A 17,710-nucleotide genomic window follows, 5' to 3' on the forward strand; every position below is an offset into this window, starting at 1 on the left:
AATGATGTGAAAAAAAAAAATTTAAAGCAATTATGAAGGCGCGAGATTTATTTTAAATTCTGCGAGCAAAGTCCATGACATCACGAAATGGTCATACACTTTTTCCACCTCAACGAGATGGTCGTACTCTCTCCACCTCAACGTGATGGCCAAGCCGAACCACCTCCTCTCCACGCGCCCGAATTGCCGAGAGAAAACAAGTGGAAAGGAAGTGACTACCGACCAAATCGCGTCTATTGCAATTTAGTCGATATTGCTCCAAGTTTTTCCTTCGCGTAAAATTAATTTTTTGACACGCGTGACCCAACCAGGCTGTTTAACACAAGCATTTCTTCTTTTCAGGGGCTTTTTAACGGTCTGTGACGAGATTGGGTCATCACAAGTCATCTGTCATTTTATGGTTTATGACAAGTCCACCTCGTTATGCGCTTTTCGGCACCGGTTTTATGGTTTATGACGAGATCAGCTTGTCTGGCGTAATTTCTTCTTCCCCAAAATAGATGGTACAAGGTAAACAGTCACAATCACCATCCTTCTCAAAATTTGAATTCCAAATCTGTTTAGTCACGGTGTAGTAGCCGAAACTAGTTAGGTGCAATAACAACCGTCGCTATCATAAGTGCATTTATTCACCTTGACATTTTGTGTGGTTTTTGGCGAAACAGTCAACATTAGTATAATTTCGCTTTCTTGCAGTACGAAACTGGGCTGCACTGCAGTGACGACAAAGTTGACCTCGTGTTTTGCTTGTCAAGTGATGAAGAACAGCTATGCTTCTCTCAATTTATAACTACTTTTTCAAATAAATTATTTTCAACGTTTAGAACTCTCTACCAGGTAACGAGTTATGAATAATAATGCCCCCCCATAAAACTCATTACCTCGCAAAAAGGTGTTCTTGATCCTATTTCTTGGGATTTTCATAAATTGAACCATTAAGGGGTAAAGAAAGCAAATCTAGGAAGCAGTTATTGCCACTAGTAACGTTTTCGTTTCCCTGTTCGCTAGCCACGCACCAAACACTTCCGTGCAAAAGGTGGCTCACCGAAATCTGCTTGAGGAAAGCCTTCATGGTGCTCCACTCTTTCTCCACAAAGTCGTTCATGAACTCCATGAAGCCCTCCTTGCCGCCAAACCTGCGACGCCGAAAGAGCGCGCACTTGTCTGAGCTCTGAGATGACGCTGTGTAAGAAGGAGTGCCCCACCTGGTGAAGTTGGCCAACGTCTGGATTGTCTTGGCTATCAGGGTGAGGCTTCGGGCCGCCTTCTCATCCGGGTACTCTGAATTTGAGAGGAAATGACAGCGACGACAATTAACGGTTTTATGATGCAAAAGAAATGTGGCCATAGTAAACTAGGTGATAATTAGGATTCCACTGTTTCCGGATAGATCTGAAAAACTCAGAAAAACACTCGCCAATAAATGTTTCGTCCATTCGGATTTATTCGAAAAACTTTGAATTCCAAGGTCATGGTGGCAAAATAAAAAAGCAATAAAGAGCAAAAAACGACTGTGCTGTACAAATAAGTCTTGTGAGGGAACAGGATCTGTTGTCCTATTCGAGTCTCCACCTAATTGCTTGCCCTCCCGCGGCGTAAACTGGAAGCGCTCTAGTGAGAATCCCCCGATTCTCCTACTCGGCGGGCGTGCAATGTCAACGTTAAAGTAACCCATCACTACAGGTGACTTCATTGCACCAAGTAGCCAATAGGCTTTGTCTTTTTTAAACACCACTAGTGACTGGGTAAAATATAATACAATATTCTTAATCAGACCACTAAAAATAATAATAATCAAAAAACTGTCAGCCTTTCCACTCTGGTGAAGAAGGAAGACCAGCGAAGCTGTATTATGACAACGGAATGAAGTGTTTATGAATGCAAGGATTAAGGTGTGATTGGGGAATTGGTTATTTGAACGATTAAAGAATAGGACATAGTATAGTAATGATCCAAGGTGGTTATTTATTTTGTAACCACAGTGACCATGGCCTTGTGATTGCTGTAATACACCGCCATAGGGTGTACACTGACGGCAGGCACATTCTTCGTGAAGACGAGGTCTATACACGTCCGAAGCCTAGTCGTGGGCACCGTAGGTTCGTTCACACACGCAAGCCCTAACCGCTCGAGCATAAACGAAGTGACCCACTTTCCCTCCTTGCATGCAATGTCAACGTTAAAGTCACATGTCGCCACAGCGGACGTGTCGTCGCCGGCATGACCCAGCCAAAGACATCTATCATGAATGCTTCAATGTCTCTCTTGGGCGTCGCAGGAGGGACATACACGACCGCGACCACCAGACATCGCGCACCTTGACGGAAAGGCTGGAAAGGTGGCCGCCATCTAGCGGCAACCAGATGGGTTGTCTGGCTGCCGCCGTCGCTCATAGATGGGGGTAGCTGTCCAGAGTTTTGTGTTGACATTTGTTTTGTAACGGACACGAAACCGGGGAAACTAGCCCAGCGCCGCTGTAAAAGCATCAGTAACATTTCCTAGAGCCTCGTTGCGGCATTCAAATTTGTGTCACGTGTCACCTTTAATCTCTTCATGCATCCCTCGTGTTCAGGCTGCATATAATTTTATCACGCTGCCTACCCGTTAAGTGCTCCCACCTCTTTTTTTATCTTCTTCCTTTTCTTGTTTGAATATTTTCTGTAGAAATGCATTTCTAACGGATCAGAAGCACACACACGGGCCACTTCCATGTCCGGTAACCACGGTCAAACAAATCTATCCCAATACAGTGTATACCGCATATAACGTATGTCGTGGGAATCGCGAAAATCCGCACTATAGGCAGTACCGCGCTATAACCAAAACATCAATTTTTCAGGCCAAAATACATACCATGAGGCAACTTACTTTTGTAAAACAATTCACAGCTCATCAATCCGCGCTTTAACGCGGAACGATGAGCTTCCACCACGCCGTGTACGACGACGATCACAACCGACGCCATGTTTGCGGATAGAAGCCGGCCCGCGACCGGCATACAACGTGCGCGAACACTTCTCCTCGACCTGCGATTGGTCTGTCGTTGCGGTTGTTTTCGAAGTTCCAACGCAGCGGAGGGACACACGCACGTGAACGACACATGCGTGCGTCCCTCCGTCACTATGGCAACTGAAGCCTCTCTCTTCGCTTCTCCCCGCTTCTTCGAGCAACCTCTTTGCCCCGCGAGTGCCGCGGCTAGCGCCGTCAGCGCCGTTATCTAGTGTCGCACAGGGAAACGTGCTCGCTGCTCCGGTCGGCGGCGCGGTCGGCGGGCTGTTCCAGAAACCGCACTATAACCGGTATTTCCCTTCACGCGCCTGCATTTTAAGCGGTATGTAATTACATGGAGTTCTATGGGAGGCGAACCGGTGGTTTAAAAAAACCGCGTTACACCCAATCCTGTACTATAAGCAGTTACGTTGTAAGTGGTCTATACTGCACCATTGCCAGGCACCTAGGCCACCCTTACCGGGTGTGAGGCCAAACAGGCTGGGTGACAGGATGGCCGGGCACAGGAAACGCAGGAAGATGGATCCGCTGATGAGGTTGTCGCACAGCTCCTCCTCACGCTGCCCACCAGACAGCCGCTGTCGATAGGCATGGAACAGGGCTCGCAGCTCCCTGAAACACATTAGAATTGCGAGCAACGACTTCTAAGTTAAACCTTTCATCTTAAAAAAAAACACTGGCAGGTCAAAATCTTTTTTTTAAATTATTATTATTATTATTTGAAAAAATTGAAAACTATGTCTGGACATTACCCTCAAAATTCGGAACTTGGGAACTCAGTATTTGTGGAGTAAAAAAAACAATTTCCCAAAGTCGAATTTGAAGTTCCCGCGCGATCTGCGCCAGTGCAGCGACGTCAAAGATTGAGTCGTCCTGCAAGTTGAGTTTCTCTCACGCCACTGAACCGTCCCAAAGCGTGTTCGCCCGCGTCCCGTAATCAAACACTTTTCTCCGTGCTTGCCGCTTATCGCTGTGACCAGATGACGCTTAACTTTCGAGTTTAAAGTTCTTTTAGCGCCCTTTCAGCTATCTCAAATTCTTTGAAACGGTGCAAGGTGGAAAAGAATGTGCATTGGACTTTTGTGAGCGACGTGAGGGCCCACGTCTCGCCGGTTCTGCGTGAAAGGCTGCCTTGGTGGAGTCACAACCGAAACTACGATGCACAGACACCAAACCCAGTTGTACTGACCGTCTGACGATTTCCTTTTCGAAGTCTGAGAGGTCGTCGGGCACCTAAAAAAAGAGGACTTCGTCCGATTACCCGACTCACCGACCATCCTCAGAGCCACATATGCCGAGCGCCGCCAGGATCGCCACGTTTTCCGAGGGAAGATAAAAAGCCAGGAGGCGACATCACTCCAGACTCCGTTTTTTGGTATTTCAAAAAAAGTGTGTTCGCAATTGCGTTAAGGGGGGGATACTATCCAGAAAAGTCAACTTCTGTACTGCTTGCTTGATTTCAATCAAATTTGCAGTGGAAGTTTATATAATACTAATAATAATAATACTTTATTTGCATTGATTGGATAGGGTATCCCAGGCATGCTGGGGTGCAAAAAGGCATAGCTGCCCATGCCAGGGAGGCTTGCAACCCAACCTGGGGACCCAGGAACTGCGCACACATGCGCAAGGTTATAGAGTTCAAGTTGAAGGCTAGTGCAGGCGCTGGGCAGCCTTCACCAGGGACAAGATATTGTCGTCTTCAGGGGGGAAAAGTCGTGTGAGGTCCGGCGGTAACTGTTGCCACAAAGCAGCAGCACATGGTAGCCATGAAGACTTGTGACGCTCGGTCCGCGTATGCAGCGGCTGCAGGCGGCCAGTGCGGTGACAGAGGCGGGGCACATCAATAAGCAGCTGGTGGCCAGAGCTGAGAAGTCTGCAAAGGAGGCGCACGGAAGCGCCATGCATCCGGGAGGCAAGCGGTTGCCAGGACGCATGGTGAAGAAGAACAGCAGTCCTAATCTGACGATAGGGCAGGCGGCGGGCTCTAGGAGTGCTGCGGCTATAAAATGTGTATGCTGCACGTCGCTGGACACTGGCGAGGCACGACTGTAGGCGTACCGAATGGGGGAACCAGATTACCGAACAGTACTCGAGTATGGGGAGAACGAGGGCTGTGTAGAGGCTACGGAATGCGTTTGGAGGCATGTTGAGCGTGGTGCGGGTAATGAAGCCCAGCATACGGCGAGACTTGGCGAGAGTGCGTTGGACGTGAGGAGAGAATGACAGGCGCTCATCAAACTCTACACCCAGAATGACACTTGAGGAGACCCTGCGGATCTCCACTTGGCCAACGGTGAGCCGTGGAGGTGGTTGTCGAGGGCGACACAACCCAGTTACAGTCATAGTCGTTGATTTTTGAGTGTTGATGGGCAGCTGGTGCTGCTGTGTCCACTGGTAGCACTGGTCGAGATCAGACTGGAGGGATGCATAGTCTGAAGGATTGCGGATTGGCTGCAAGAGTGAGATGTCATCTGCGTAGAGTATGGGGCTGCAGTGTAAAGAATCAGTGATGCTGTCTATGAACATGGTGAAGAGTGTGGGCCCAAGCACACTCCCCTGGGGTACACCAGCACGGACAACACTGGAAGCAGATTTGGCGCCACGGTAGACAACACGCTGCATTCTGTTATCCAGGAAAGATGCTAACCAGGCGAGCACAGTGCCTGATATACCCTTGGCGTTAACGCTGGCCAGGACAGAGGGGTGTGGAAGACGATCGAAGGCTCGAGAAAGGTCGAGCTGTACAAGCTCACAAGGTGTGCGGTTATCCAGGTGGGCACTCAGTGTGTGTACTAAGACACCCAGTGCAGTTTCACAGCTGCGGTTTTGGCGAAAGCCGTGTTGAGCAGGTGACAAAAGGTTGTTGTCGTCGAGATGGGAACGGATCTTCTTATTAAGGATACGCTCAAAAGTGCGACAGACAATGGATGTAGACGCAATAGGACGGTAGGAAGACAGTAGACTCGCTTGGGCGCCATGGCCTTTGTAAACGGGTGTGACGTGGGCAAGCTTCCAGGCATCAGGGGCCGTGCCCGTGTCAATAATGCGCCGAAACATGCGGCACAGAAGAGGAGCCATACTCTGTATTGTGCACTTGAGAATCAGTGGGTGGATGCCATCGGGGCCAGGGCCTTGGGAGGGATGTATGAGGGAGACAGCCTCAAGGACGTCCTCAGTACTCATGGTTACAGTGGAGAGGCTGGGAGCCGAGGGAATGGCGGTAGTGGGGCTCAGGATAGGCTCAGGCGACACTGTGTATGTCGACCAGAGCGACGAAAAATGGCAGTTGAAGGCTTCCGAGATGCAGGACGGTGAGGAAACCATGGTGTCATCAATGAGAAAACATGGGCACTGCGACTGCTTGCGTTGAGAGTTTATGTAGGCCCAGAACAGTTTTGGTTCTCTAATCGCTCTTGCGGCAATGTCCTCAACAAACAACCGGTGAGCCACGCGAATCTGTTTCTTGAGACTGCGCTGGAGTTGTTTGGCAGCCAGAAGGTCGTCGGCGTGGCAGGTTCTTTTCGCTCGGCGGAATAGCTTGTCTTTCTGTCGGGACAGGGTTATGAGCTCACGTGTAATCCAAGGAGCGTGGTGTCGGCGGCGGGAGCGTTTCTCAGGGACAGTGTCGGAGGTGAGGGCACACATTAGGGAAGGGTAGAGGTCATACATATCATTGATGGTGGGTTCAGAAAGCACAATGTCCCAAGGGGTGAGAGACACAAGTCGTTGGAGGTGCTGCATGTCAAGTTTGGCGTAAGATTGAACCAGCCTGCTGTGTGGACCACGTGTTGGGAATGATGCAAACATGTCTAGAAGGATGGCTCGATGGTCAGAGGAACTAAGGCCAAGCGTCACGACACATTCACGGATAAGGGTGGGGTTGGAAACGAAGCAGAGGTCAAGGTAAGATGTGCTACCAGCGGGGGAAGTGTATGTCCGCTCGGTACAGAGTTGGGTGAACCCGTTAGTATCCATGATGTCGAGGAGAGAGTCCGATGCCAAGTCTTGGGGCGTAGGGGACAGGGGGTCGTGCCAATCAATGTGGGCATTGAAATCGCCAAGGATAAGAATGTTGTGGTACTTGCCGACCACAGAGACCATACGCTCTACAGAGCGACGGAGCTGTTCGTAAGACTCTGATCGCACTGCGGGGGGGCAGTAAACGCAAGCCACAAGGTGTTTCTTCTTGTTGAAAGTAATTTCCACAAATAGAGCTTCAAGCTCGTCCGATTCGAGATCACAGAGCCGGTGGCACGGGAACGAGCTTGGTATGGCAAGCATGACGCCCCCACCACGGGACGAAGAACGATCCCTGCGAAACACAGTGTATAGGTCCAGGGGGATGATGTGGCTGTCAAAAATTGACGGATCCAGCCATGTCTCACAGAGCGCGAAGATGGTGCTGGGCATTGACGCCATGGTGGTCTGGAGCTCCGGTAACTTTTTCCGAATCGAACGGGCGTTCAAGAACCAAATCACAGGGTTCTTCCTTCGTGAGGAGCCGGGGTTAGTCGGAGGTTCCCGTAAGTTCTCGGTCGTGGTCCTGGGTGACCGTGTACATGGCGGGGTCCCGGGAGACTGCGGAGCCGCTGACAGGAATAGCTCGTCGTCGATGGGGGGCAGCTGACATGCACCACAATACCACTTCTCAGGAGATGCGGAAAGGCGACGGTAAGCCGGCAGAGAAAGGAGCTCGCACTTTCGATGGACCCAACAGTCACACTTGTCACACTGTAGGGCAGCAGTGTTGTTGTGGACATCTCGGGCGCAACGGGGACACGAGTGCCGTGGGCCGGGGTTTGTGGAGACATCTCCGGCAACCAGTAGCAGCCAGACGACGTGGGGTCGAGCGAGCGGGAGCGGACCTTTAGGCTTAGTCGCTGCCGAGGCGGAACTCACAACGATACGGGCTGAAGTCAAGCTGCGAAGTCCATATCCCGGGATCCACGGGTGCCCGGCGCATTCATGGGCTGAGACCTTGGCCTGGAGCTCGGAACGCAGGCGTAGGAAAAGTAGGAGTCCAAGGAAAAGTCGGAGCCATGTGAAAAGCGTGCGGGGCGCCATTGCGTATTGAGGTCACTGCCAAATTTCATTGTCCTATGTCAATTCTGTAACTTGTTACGAATGTTACAATATGCAAGTCAGTGTGTTCGCTTAAGAAAACTATCGTTTTAAAATAAAACTGATTTTTATGAGTAATATAGTCGTAGGAACACCCCTAGCTAGCACATACCCATCTACCGTAGTTATTCGAATATAAGTCGACATTTTCTCTCTGGAAATGTCAAAAATTAAGGGTCGACCTATAATCGTGGCCACAGAATTTCGACCTCCAATCATGACCAAATTTTGCGACCCTACCAAGGGCATGAGCGATCGAGTCACCGAGCCGGCGTCGCCGTAGAGCCGCCCCAAAACAACCGAAACAGCAGCAGCCGACGGCCCGCCAGCCGTGGCCTCCGCTCTCTCGCACATCCCTCGGGCATTGGGTTTCGCCATCATGCGCCTGTAGCGTTCCCCTCGCTGGGCAAGGGGGAAGGGGACGAAGAGGGACGCAATGTGCCATGAACCTCGCCCTCCATCCCTCTTACTCCCAAAGATGCGGCGTTGCTCGCGTCTTTGTGTTTGGTCTTTTCGCCGCTTCGCCCGTCTCCACCTTCTTTCGTTTCTTCTTGTCGTCATTTTACAACGAGGTCAGTGAGGTATTGTTGCGAATTTACGAGGATGTCTACCAAGCTAAAGAAGCTTCGGAGGACGATGACATGTCCGTAAGTTCTGACGATGACTAAGTTTTTGGCATCGCCCTGTGATTTAGCTGAGAGTGCTGTAAATAAAGGTTTGTTTCTTTCTTTTGCCCAAACTTTCCCCTGTTCCTTAAAAAAAAAAAAAAAAAAAAAGTTAACTTATATTCAAATTTTTTTTTTTTTTATTCTGCTATTTACGGGTAAATATGGTAGTTATTTTGCTATATTTCATTGTTTTTCATAAGTACAATACCTCTGCGAGACAAGCACCTAAAAGGACCTTTACGCCAAAGACCTTTAGGATTTTCAAATGACCTTTAAGTTCTGCCGTGCCAGACGGCGCAAGTAAATGTCATTTAGACGATGTTTACGGCGATTGACGTCTCGTAACTTGTTCAAACGTATAAATCACGTTCACCCAGAAAAATAACATTTTGGCGATATAAATGATTTTTTTAAGTTTTTCTTAAGCAAACAAAACCTTAAAAAAGACAAAATGACGAGTTCAGTCGAGTGATTACAACGAAGTGCATTTTAAGCCAAAGCAAAGTGGTTTTTTGGCAATTAGCGGCAACCCTGAGCGTCTCCCGCTCACTTAGTCCTAACGCTGCTCAGCGCTCCCGCTCCTTTCCCTGCTTCTGCTACGCTTTTGCCCTGTTCGGTTCGGCGTCGTGCTCGCGCTTGAGATTCACCGCACGCGTCGTTGGAGGTCATCCACCCGATCCTCCTGAAGTCGTATCAGTGCCAGGTCGCCTTAACGCTCCAATGGAAGCGCGGCGACCCCTTCCTAGTCGTGGGGGGGGGCTCCTCCATCATTTGACATATCGCACGACGCGAGAGAGATACAGAAATATATATCTACACAAAACAGTTAGCAGTACACTATTAAAGGATGAAAAAATTCAAAGTAGATAAATAAAAGCTAGATAACTATGGTTCTAGAAAAATCAAGAGGAGGAAAACTGAAGTGGACGACGCGAGCAGGTGACGACGAGGCCTACTAGATAGCTTTATTTTTAAATGCAGTACCTATGTACTGTATAAACTGGAATATAGGTCGAACCGGAACAGAGTGGAATATAGGTCGAACCGGAGTATACGAAAGGACGGAGTATACGAGGATATTTAATTGCTTCGCATGCAATAGAACAGGAAGTGCGAGAGAGTTACTACTAAGATTCTTCAGAACCTTCGTCCGACCACGAGTTCAGAATTGCGCCCTCGAGAGTCCAGAGGCACGAGCGACCTCGACGGCCTTCGTACGGATGCACTCCGACATCACAGGTAGCGATCTGGTGCGCAGATCCCGAATAAAACTTGCCACCTTTGTTTCCAATTCGAGGTACACAGTAGTCCTTCCACAAAATGAAGTTTTCTTCGCCTTGCTGCATGCCACCAGTTTTTGTCTCTGGACTTGCCAGTAGCGTATGCTTTTCTCCTATAGAGCAAACTTTCACTGCGCTGCAAGATTCCCGTAGATCTCTGCATAGGCGATTCCCTTCTTCTTGAAGGCTACCGTGAACTGTCTTCTACTTCCGATCATTATCACTCTGGGAGCGGCAAAGGTAGATGTAACACACCAAGGAGCACAAGTGAAAGTAAATCGTGAGCGTCGTGACAAGTCCACGAGTGCTAGGCGATTGCAAAGAAAAACAAGATGGCAGCTTCAGCCACCCGGTGTTGCGAGATTATTTTTGTTTTTCCACTAACGACCATTATATAAGACACGAGTCAACTTTTTCAGGTCCATTTTCAAAAATAAATCTGACCTATATTCTGTTTTATACGGTAGCTAATTATGACGTTAAAAAATAATTCTGACCCAGAGAACTCACCAGGCATAAATCAAAGTGCATATATTAACACAGGGCAGAAGACTGAGAATGCTAGATCTGATGATGAGAATATGCAAGAGTTATGACACAGATCATATTTACACAGACATAAAACAGAAAACTACGGATATAGTTATGCTGCTGATGACAATGTACAACAAATAATACTATGGTGAGAGAACCCACATTTTGATGGTGAGAGAACCCACATTTTGATGAAGATTTTTTCATTCTCTTTTACATCTTCGCCCACTCTTGCTGTAGCGTTTGAAAATGTTGCCGGGGTTCACATGGAGATAAAAACTGAGAGTTGCCATAGCAACCAAGGCGCTCGGGTGCCGTACAGTATAGACCACTTACAACGTAACCGCTTATAGTGCAGGACCGGGTATAACGTGGCTTTTTTAAACCACCGGTTCGCCTCCCATAGAACTCCACGTAATTACATACCGCCTAAAATGCAGGCGCGCGAAGGGAAATACCGGTTATAGTGCAGTTTCTGGAACAGCCTGCTGACCGCACGCTTCTCTGCGCGACACTAGATAACGGCACTAGCCACGAGCTGCACTCGGCGGGGCAAGGAGGTTGCTCGAAGAAGCGGGAAGAAGCGAAGAGGGAGGCCTCAGTTGCCATAGCGACTGAGGGAGGCATGGACGTGTCGTAAACGTGCGTGCGTCCCTCCGCTGCATTGGAAACAACCGCAACGACAGACCAATCGCAGGTCGAGGAGAAGTGTTCGCGCGCATTGCATGCCGGTCACGGGCCGGCTGCTTCTATCCGCAAACATGGCGTCGGTTGTGATCGTCGCTCATCGTTCCGCGTAAAAGCGCTATCCTTGACAGTGAATTTTCGTTGTGTGTCGCTATGATAACGTAGCACGTACTAGAAGGGAAGATCCACCTACTCGTGCGGCGATGTTGTGGCGGCACTCTCAAAACGGCAGAAACGCCCGTGTTGTCGTGTTTGTTACTTCGACTACAGTGGTCCTTTCTAAGCATTTGTGTTTTCAAACATCGCCCGGATTTCTTATTTGGAGCATTTCGTGCCTGTGCTCAAGTTGAAGGTATTACTGGCGCATACCGTATAAAGGATGCGAATTTTCACGTGTTTTCATCGCCGTAGAAAAGTGATTAGGGTTAGCAATTCTGACGTTAGCAACGTCCGTCCGCAACCCGCGACGCCGTTAAAAGGCTGTGCTAGGCGAAAGTCGCTCATTTCTTTCAAAATGTGTGACACACTTGAGAGAGAAGTACCGTATTTATTCGAATATAAGGCGAGGTTTTTTTCCGAAATCCTTAGTCTCAAAGTCGTACCCCGCCTTATATTCGAAGCTCAGTACAGCAATCCGGCAATTTTGGTGTAACAGTTTCGGTTTCCGCCTTTCAACCATTTCCAAGCTTCCAAAAGAGCCCGACAATACTGTTACAAATCTAACGCAGAGATTTAAGAATAAAACATACAAAATGTTACACAAACGCAAGTTACAGATAGTAACTACCGAGTTTAGGCAGCTGCGATGCAGGAGACGCGATGGCTGCAGACGCCTTCAACCATATCAACGAGCTGAGCCAGCAGTAGCCGCTTCCAAGCCAGTAGTAGCCGCAAAGTTTGTAAACAAGTTGGGACGCCATTTTGCATTTTTTTGTTGGAGTGGCCGAGTCTCTGCGGCAGGATTTTTTCAGTGCTCGCTTATTTACGCTACCAGCGCAATGGCGAGTCACCGTTGCCACTATGATGCAGCCTTCAAGAGGAAGGTTGTATCAGAGGCGGAGGTTTCTGGAAACTGCGCGGCGGGTCGGAAGTTTGGTGTTCCGGAGAACAACGTGCGTCGTTGGCGCAAACAGAAGACTGCGCTGTTCGCCTGCGCAGCGACGAGAAAGGCTTTCCGTGGCCCGCGAAAGGGAGCGTTCCCCGAAGTGGAAGAAGTGCTGACGCAGTTCATCAAAGAGAGGAGAGGCCGCGGTTTGGCCGTTACTTCCGACATCGTGCAGATGAAGGCGCGCGAAATCGCGAGAGAGCGTGGCATCCCCGCTCTCAAGTTCAAAGCTAGCCGGGGCTGGGTGCAGAAATATATGAAGAGGGCCGGATTTTCCTTGCGAAGGCGGACCTCCGTGATGCAGAAGTTGCCCGAGGACTACGAAGAGAAACTAATCTCTTTTCAGAGATATGTTATCGGCCTGCGACGCGACCACGACTTTCTACTCGGGCAGATGGGCAACGCCGACGAAACCCCGATTTTTTTTGACATGCCGTCGCCCCAGACCATTCACCAAAAAGGTGATCGCCAAGTGAGCCTGCGCACTACAGGCAACGAGAAGGCTAGGATCACTGTTATGTTAGCCTGCACCGCCGATGGGCGGAAGTTGCCCCCCTTCATCATCCTGAAGAGAAAGACCTTTCCGAAGAACGAGGTCTTCCCGCAGAACGTCCACATTCGTTGCCAGGAGAAGGGGTGGATGACGGAAGAGCTTTTTCTGAACTGGATTAAGTCGGTGTGGTGCCGAAGACCAGGGGCACTGCTCGCCCGGAGGTCAATGCTGGTCCTCGACGCGTTCCGCGGACATCTCACGGAGGGTGTGAAGAAGAAGCTGGTGGACGAACGCACGGAGCTGGTCGTCATCCCGGGGGGCATGACAAGCCAACTACAGCCGCTTGACGTTTGTCTTAACAGGCCCTTTAAGGCACACGTCAGACGGCTGTACAATGAATGGATGGCGTCTGACACTGTGGCCCTCACGCCGTCGGGACGTCTAAAGCGGGCGTCCCCGTCTATGCTCGCCCAGTGGGTGGTCGACGCATGGGCAGCGATCCCCGAAGCTATGGTTGCAGCATCGTTCCGCAAGTGCTGCATTTCCAATGCCCTTGACGGCACCGAAGACGCTGACCTCTTTGAGTGCGAAAGTGATAAGGATGATTCGGATGCTACCACTTCTGAAGACAACAGCTTCTAAGTTTGTCTTTCGTCTCGCTCCGAATAGGTAAATATCTTTGTGTGCAGATAGTTCAAATACTTGTGTCTGCTTCGCTGAAAGATAAGGAATTTAATTGCCTTCTTTCGTTTCTTTCGCCTTATATTAGTGTGCAAACTTTTTTCTTTTTCTTTGGTCCTTCAACTGCCCCCTCGCCTTATAATCGTGACCGCCTTATATTCGAATAAATACGGTATTGTGAAATAAAGACTTTCCTCAAACTAAGCTTTATTTTTCATCTAACATAAAATAAATTGTGTTACAAAGGTAAGTTGTCTGATGGCATGTATTTTGGCCTGAAAAATTGATGTTTTGGTTATAGCGCGGTACCGCTTATAGTGCAGATTTTCGCGACTCCCGCGACATACGTTATATGCGGTCTACACTGTAGTAACTTGCAGTCATGTCTCAATATGAGCCTCTGCAAAGTAGTCAAACGCTACAAATATTTACAACCAGTGCTTTGTTGGCAATAGTCAATGTCTCACAATGCCATCAGAGGACAACGCCCCTACACCAACGAGGCCGGGATGATGTGGTACGTACGGAGGAAATCCTGGAGCCGATCGCGTGATTCGCTGCCACGCTGCATGCACCCGTTGCCGTAGGAGCCCTTGCTGTCGCTGGAGGGCGCCACTGCCGCCGACCACCTTGGCCGGGTCCACCTAGACCATGGAAATCGACCCATGAAACATCGCTAACTCGGTAGAATGAGATCTTGTCTTCCGAGCATTAAAGATAACTCATTCACTAAACCTAACCAACTGTTTTTATCTTGCATATTTACGAAAGAAACTTATCAATATATAGGTAGCTGCATTCCTCGGCCAACTTCAGGCTGCTCCGCGCACCTTATACCGAAAGAATAAAAGGAGAGCAAACTGTGCCATCGAATTTGTTATTTAATGAACATAGTTTTTAAATAGGTGCTGCAATTCAGAATAAGCCATTTTCAAAAGTCAGTTTACCTACTCTGTGCAGAGCCAAACCGGATGCCTTAATGGCGGCATCACACAGCGTCTCCACACAGAAAAGCAAACATCTTCAGGGAAAAGCAAACATCTTCAAAAGCATATATCAGAAAGCGAGGAATGGATTTTACGATGATGACTCTCGTGTGTCGCCCTTGGCTCACGAAGTGGAGGGTGCACGATATAGCCGATTTTGTTTTCCCAGCACCGCCATTAGCGCGGCAATATCGGGACTTTTGACACTGCCACCAGTTGACTCTTACCGTACAAAAGGGCCTATTGTATTACCAAAAAAGTGCACGTAAGAGACTGACGAGCACTTTACTGTACAACACAAACACCTGCATAATGCAAACAAGTTTAGGTATAATGGAGGCTTAATTAAAACTTCCCAATTTTCTAATATGCCATTTATTTATTTTTTATTTTACGGGAAAGAAACAAAAAAAAAAAAGGCAAAAAACAACCGCATCTCTACGTGGTGAATGATGTTGATTGGGGCGAAGCTCTGGTGGTTCTTGTCTGCGTGGACGGTGAGCCGCAGCATGCCGAGCCTTTCGTTCGTTTTCATCCATGTCAGAAAAAGAATGTGTGGTATGGAACGTGGCTACATATGCATTTGAGCATTTGACCGCAGGGCCCTCTCGTCTATAAACGTTAAGCCAATGCATGCAAAGTTTAACGCGATTATATACGCATTTGACCACGGGGCCCTCTCCTGTATAGACGTTGAGCGACTACATGCAACGTTTCATCCATGACATCCCCAGCTCTTGAGTTACTACCACATCTCGGAGCCCCCTACTCGTTGGGTGCGCAGTCGTGGTCAAGTGGTTAAGGTGATGGACTAGAAATCCATTGGGGTCTCCCCGCACAGGTTCGAATCCTGTTGACTGCGCAAACATTTTTTTTTTCATCATTTTTCTTTTTGCTTTACACGAGCACGTGAGCTCACGAGTACGATCAGCAGCAAGATCGATGTAAGCACGGATGCCGGACAGACAAGGCTACATCCTAAGGAGCTTTGCCCCTAAAAAGAATACAATCAGTGTCATCCATTCTCTAGCTCTCAGCTGTTATTTTTGGCCGTCGCGGTTCTCAAACTTTTTGGCCGTCACTAACCCCCCGACCCGCTCCGAGGCCGTTTGAGCTCCCCGAATGCCTTCTGCATCACAGGTATTACGCGACGCCATAGGAAGGCTTTTTTATTATTAGTCGCAGACCTCCATGAATACTTTCAAAGACCCCTGGGAAACAGCGCCGCCATGTGCATTCACCGACGAGGCACGATTTACTCCTACAAAACATTTTTTTGCTCTTGTAGCCCCAGAAAAAGAGCAGTGAAAGAAAAAAAGATATATACTTCTGCTGTAGCAGGAGTACAACCTGGGTAAAAATTAATTCCAACACCACACCTTTCGATGTTCATATCTACTACACGTTCCAGTTGACCACTGTCCCGTGGAAGGCCAGCCACCCACCTCGCACTCCTCGCTCGAACTGAGCACGTCCCGAACAAGTCCGCCGAGCGTCTCGTGCAGGTATCCGTCGCCCAGGAGCTTGAGGTAGGCCTCGGTGGCCTTGGTGGCCAGTGAATTTCCTCGAAACGTCAGGTGCTGGTCCTCTGGGAGGCGAGACAGACACGCGTCGCAAGATCCTTATAGTCGCCGCACAACACCCCCATTGGTTCCATGTCCTACTTCCGACACGTGACAGAAATGCGGAACTTCTAACTTTCAATCAAGAGCCATGTCTTGCGTGACCCAACGATAACCTTATTACGAGCAAGCGTAGCCATTATCGTTTCTGTAGAACGTAACGAATAATGTAGCCATTTTCTCGAAGGTCTTTGTTTTTGTCTGGGCTACCCCGCACTCCCAAGCACCCGGCCTTTGTAAACTAAACCGTGTATGTCGGCAGAAGAGCGTGATGTTTAACTTGCGTGTCTGCCACATTCAATCCATAAAATATCACAAATTTTATTCCGAGCGCTTTAGTTTCTTTTTCAAGGACTTGACTAAATCGACGACGGACGCCTTACTACGCCAACTACGACGTCAACGACGACAACTACAGCATCAACAACAAACGTCACTTCTAGTGGTCGGAAAGGCCCACAACGGCTATTCCCGTAAAAATTGTATTTGTGTTGCGCAGATGTATAGCCAGCGGAAAATTAGTCATCCCCAACGAGCAACTGGTGCCTCCGCTACAGACGAAAAATTTACACAGTGCAGCACCACTGCTAGCCTCGGCCTTTAGCGTGCATCACGCAGTAGTAACGCGAGGTTGCACGCCGGTAGCATGCTGATCAAGATCAAAACGGGCAGGGGTGGGGATTGAACCAAGGATTGCTGGGTTCTGCAGCGCGAGCTTTCAATCCATGTGCTCCGAGCTGTGGTGTGTCAACACGTGCGGCCACCGATACTCCCCGAAAAGGGCCAGTGTTTAGAAAATACAAGAACACCGCCGCAGACGGTGCCTTACCGATCTCCTGCAGGTCTGCCATGACGAGCTCCGTGAGGAACTCGCGTGCCATGTTCTCTCGGTGCATGACGGACACCAGTCCCGTGGCAATCTCCTCCTAAGGAAAGGATGACGACGATCGTCGACACGACGCAAAAGCAACGAAGTTTGTTTTAAGTCTTTTGCAAAATGTTGAGGCTCGAACAAAAGAAAAGCATAGAAAACATAGGTTGTAGAACCTGTCTCCAGGTTAGAATGAAAGAAAAAGACGCACGAGTTTCGTGCCATCAAAAACGTTAAAAAATATGTGCATGTCATTGCAGCTGTCTGTTTCACTAGATGCATTATGCAGTATTTATGCAATTTTGAGCATCTCTGAGAGCACGCACACCTCGAATAATGGGCCCTCCCCTTCCTTGGCCGTCTCCGTTTTAATGGGGTACTACAACGAAACTCTAACGCCTATTTTATTGTCTAAATGTCAACCATGTTCTGGCCACACCACAGACACCAATTTTTTGCTCGAAAAGGCACCCAAAACATTATTTATAACTAATAAACCGATCACCAGATTGCACCTGGGAGATGTTCCCAAAGCTACCTGGAATGGCGTTATGTCCCCCTTTTCATAAAATCAGTGCCATTCCGCGGACGTACGGCAGCCAGCTGTGTGGGCGCCCTCCCCGTCAAACTTGGCCAAACGAGATTTCCCT

At 48.9% G+C, this 17,710-nt stretch overlaps 1 protein-coding gene across 2 annotated transcripts in view; it reads right to left on the reverse strand.

The window, feature by feature from the left end:
* Positions 1 to 17,710, reverse strand: part of LOC8025388 (ras GTPase-activating protein raskol) — a 69,605-nt gene that overhangs the window by 29,576 nt on the left and 22,319 nt on the right. For both annotated transcript variants that reach the window (XM_029992689.4, XM_029992690.4), the window contains 6 exons: positions 17,019 to 17,115; positions 16,013 to 16,155; positions 14,107 to 14,225; positions 3,470 to 3,621; positions 1,206 to 1,281; positions 1,046 to 1,136 (listed from right to left, as the gene is read on the reverse strand). In XM_029992689.4, coding sequence (XP_029848549.3) covers positions 1,046 to 1,136; positions 1,206 to 1,281; positions 3,470 to 3,621; positions 14,107 to 14,225; positions 16,013 to 16,155; positions 17,019 to 17,115 — 678 coding nt within the window. The remainder of the gene's footprint in view (positions 1 to 1,045; positions 1,137 to 1,205; positions 1,282 to 3,469; positions 3,622 to 14,106; positions 14,226 to 16,012; positions 16,156 to 17,018; positions 17,116 to 17,710) is intronic.

This window comes from Ixodes scapularis, unplaced genomic scaffold (genome assembly GCF_016920785.2).
Source record: "Ixodes scapularis isolate PalLabHiFi unplaced genomic scaffold, ASM1692078v2 PGA_scaffold3__209_contigs__length_174095766, whole genome shotgun sequence".
NCBI classification, from domain to species: Eukaryota; Metazoa; Arthropoda; class Arachnida; order Ixodida; family Ixodidae; genus Ixodes; species Ixodes scapularis.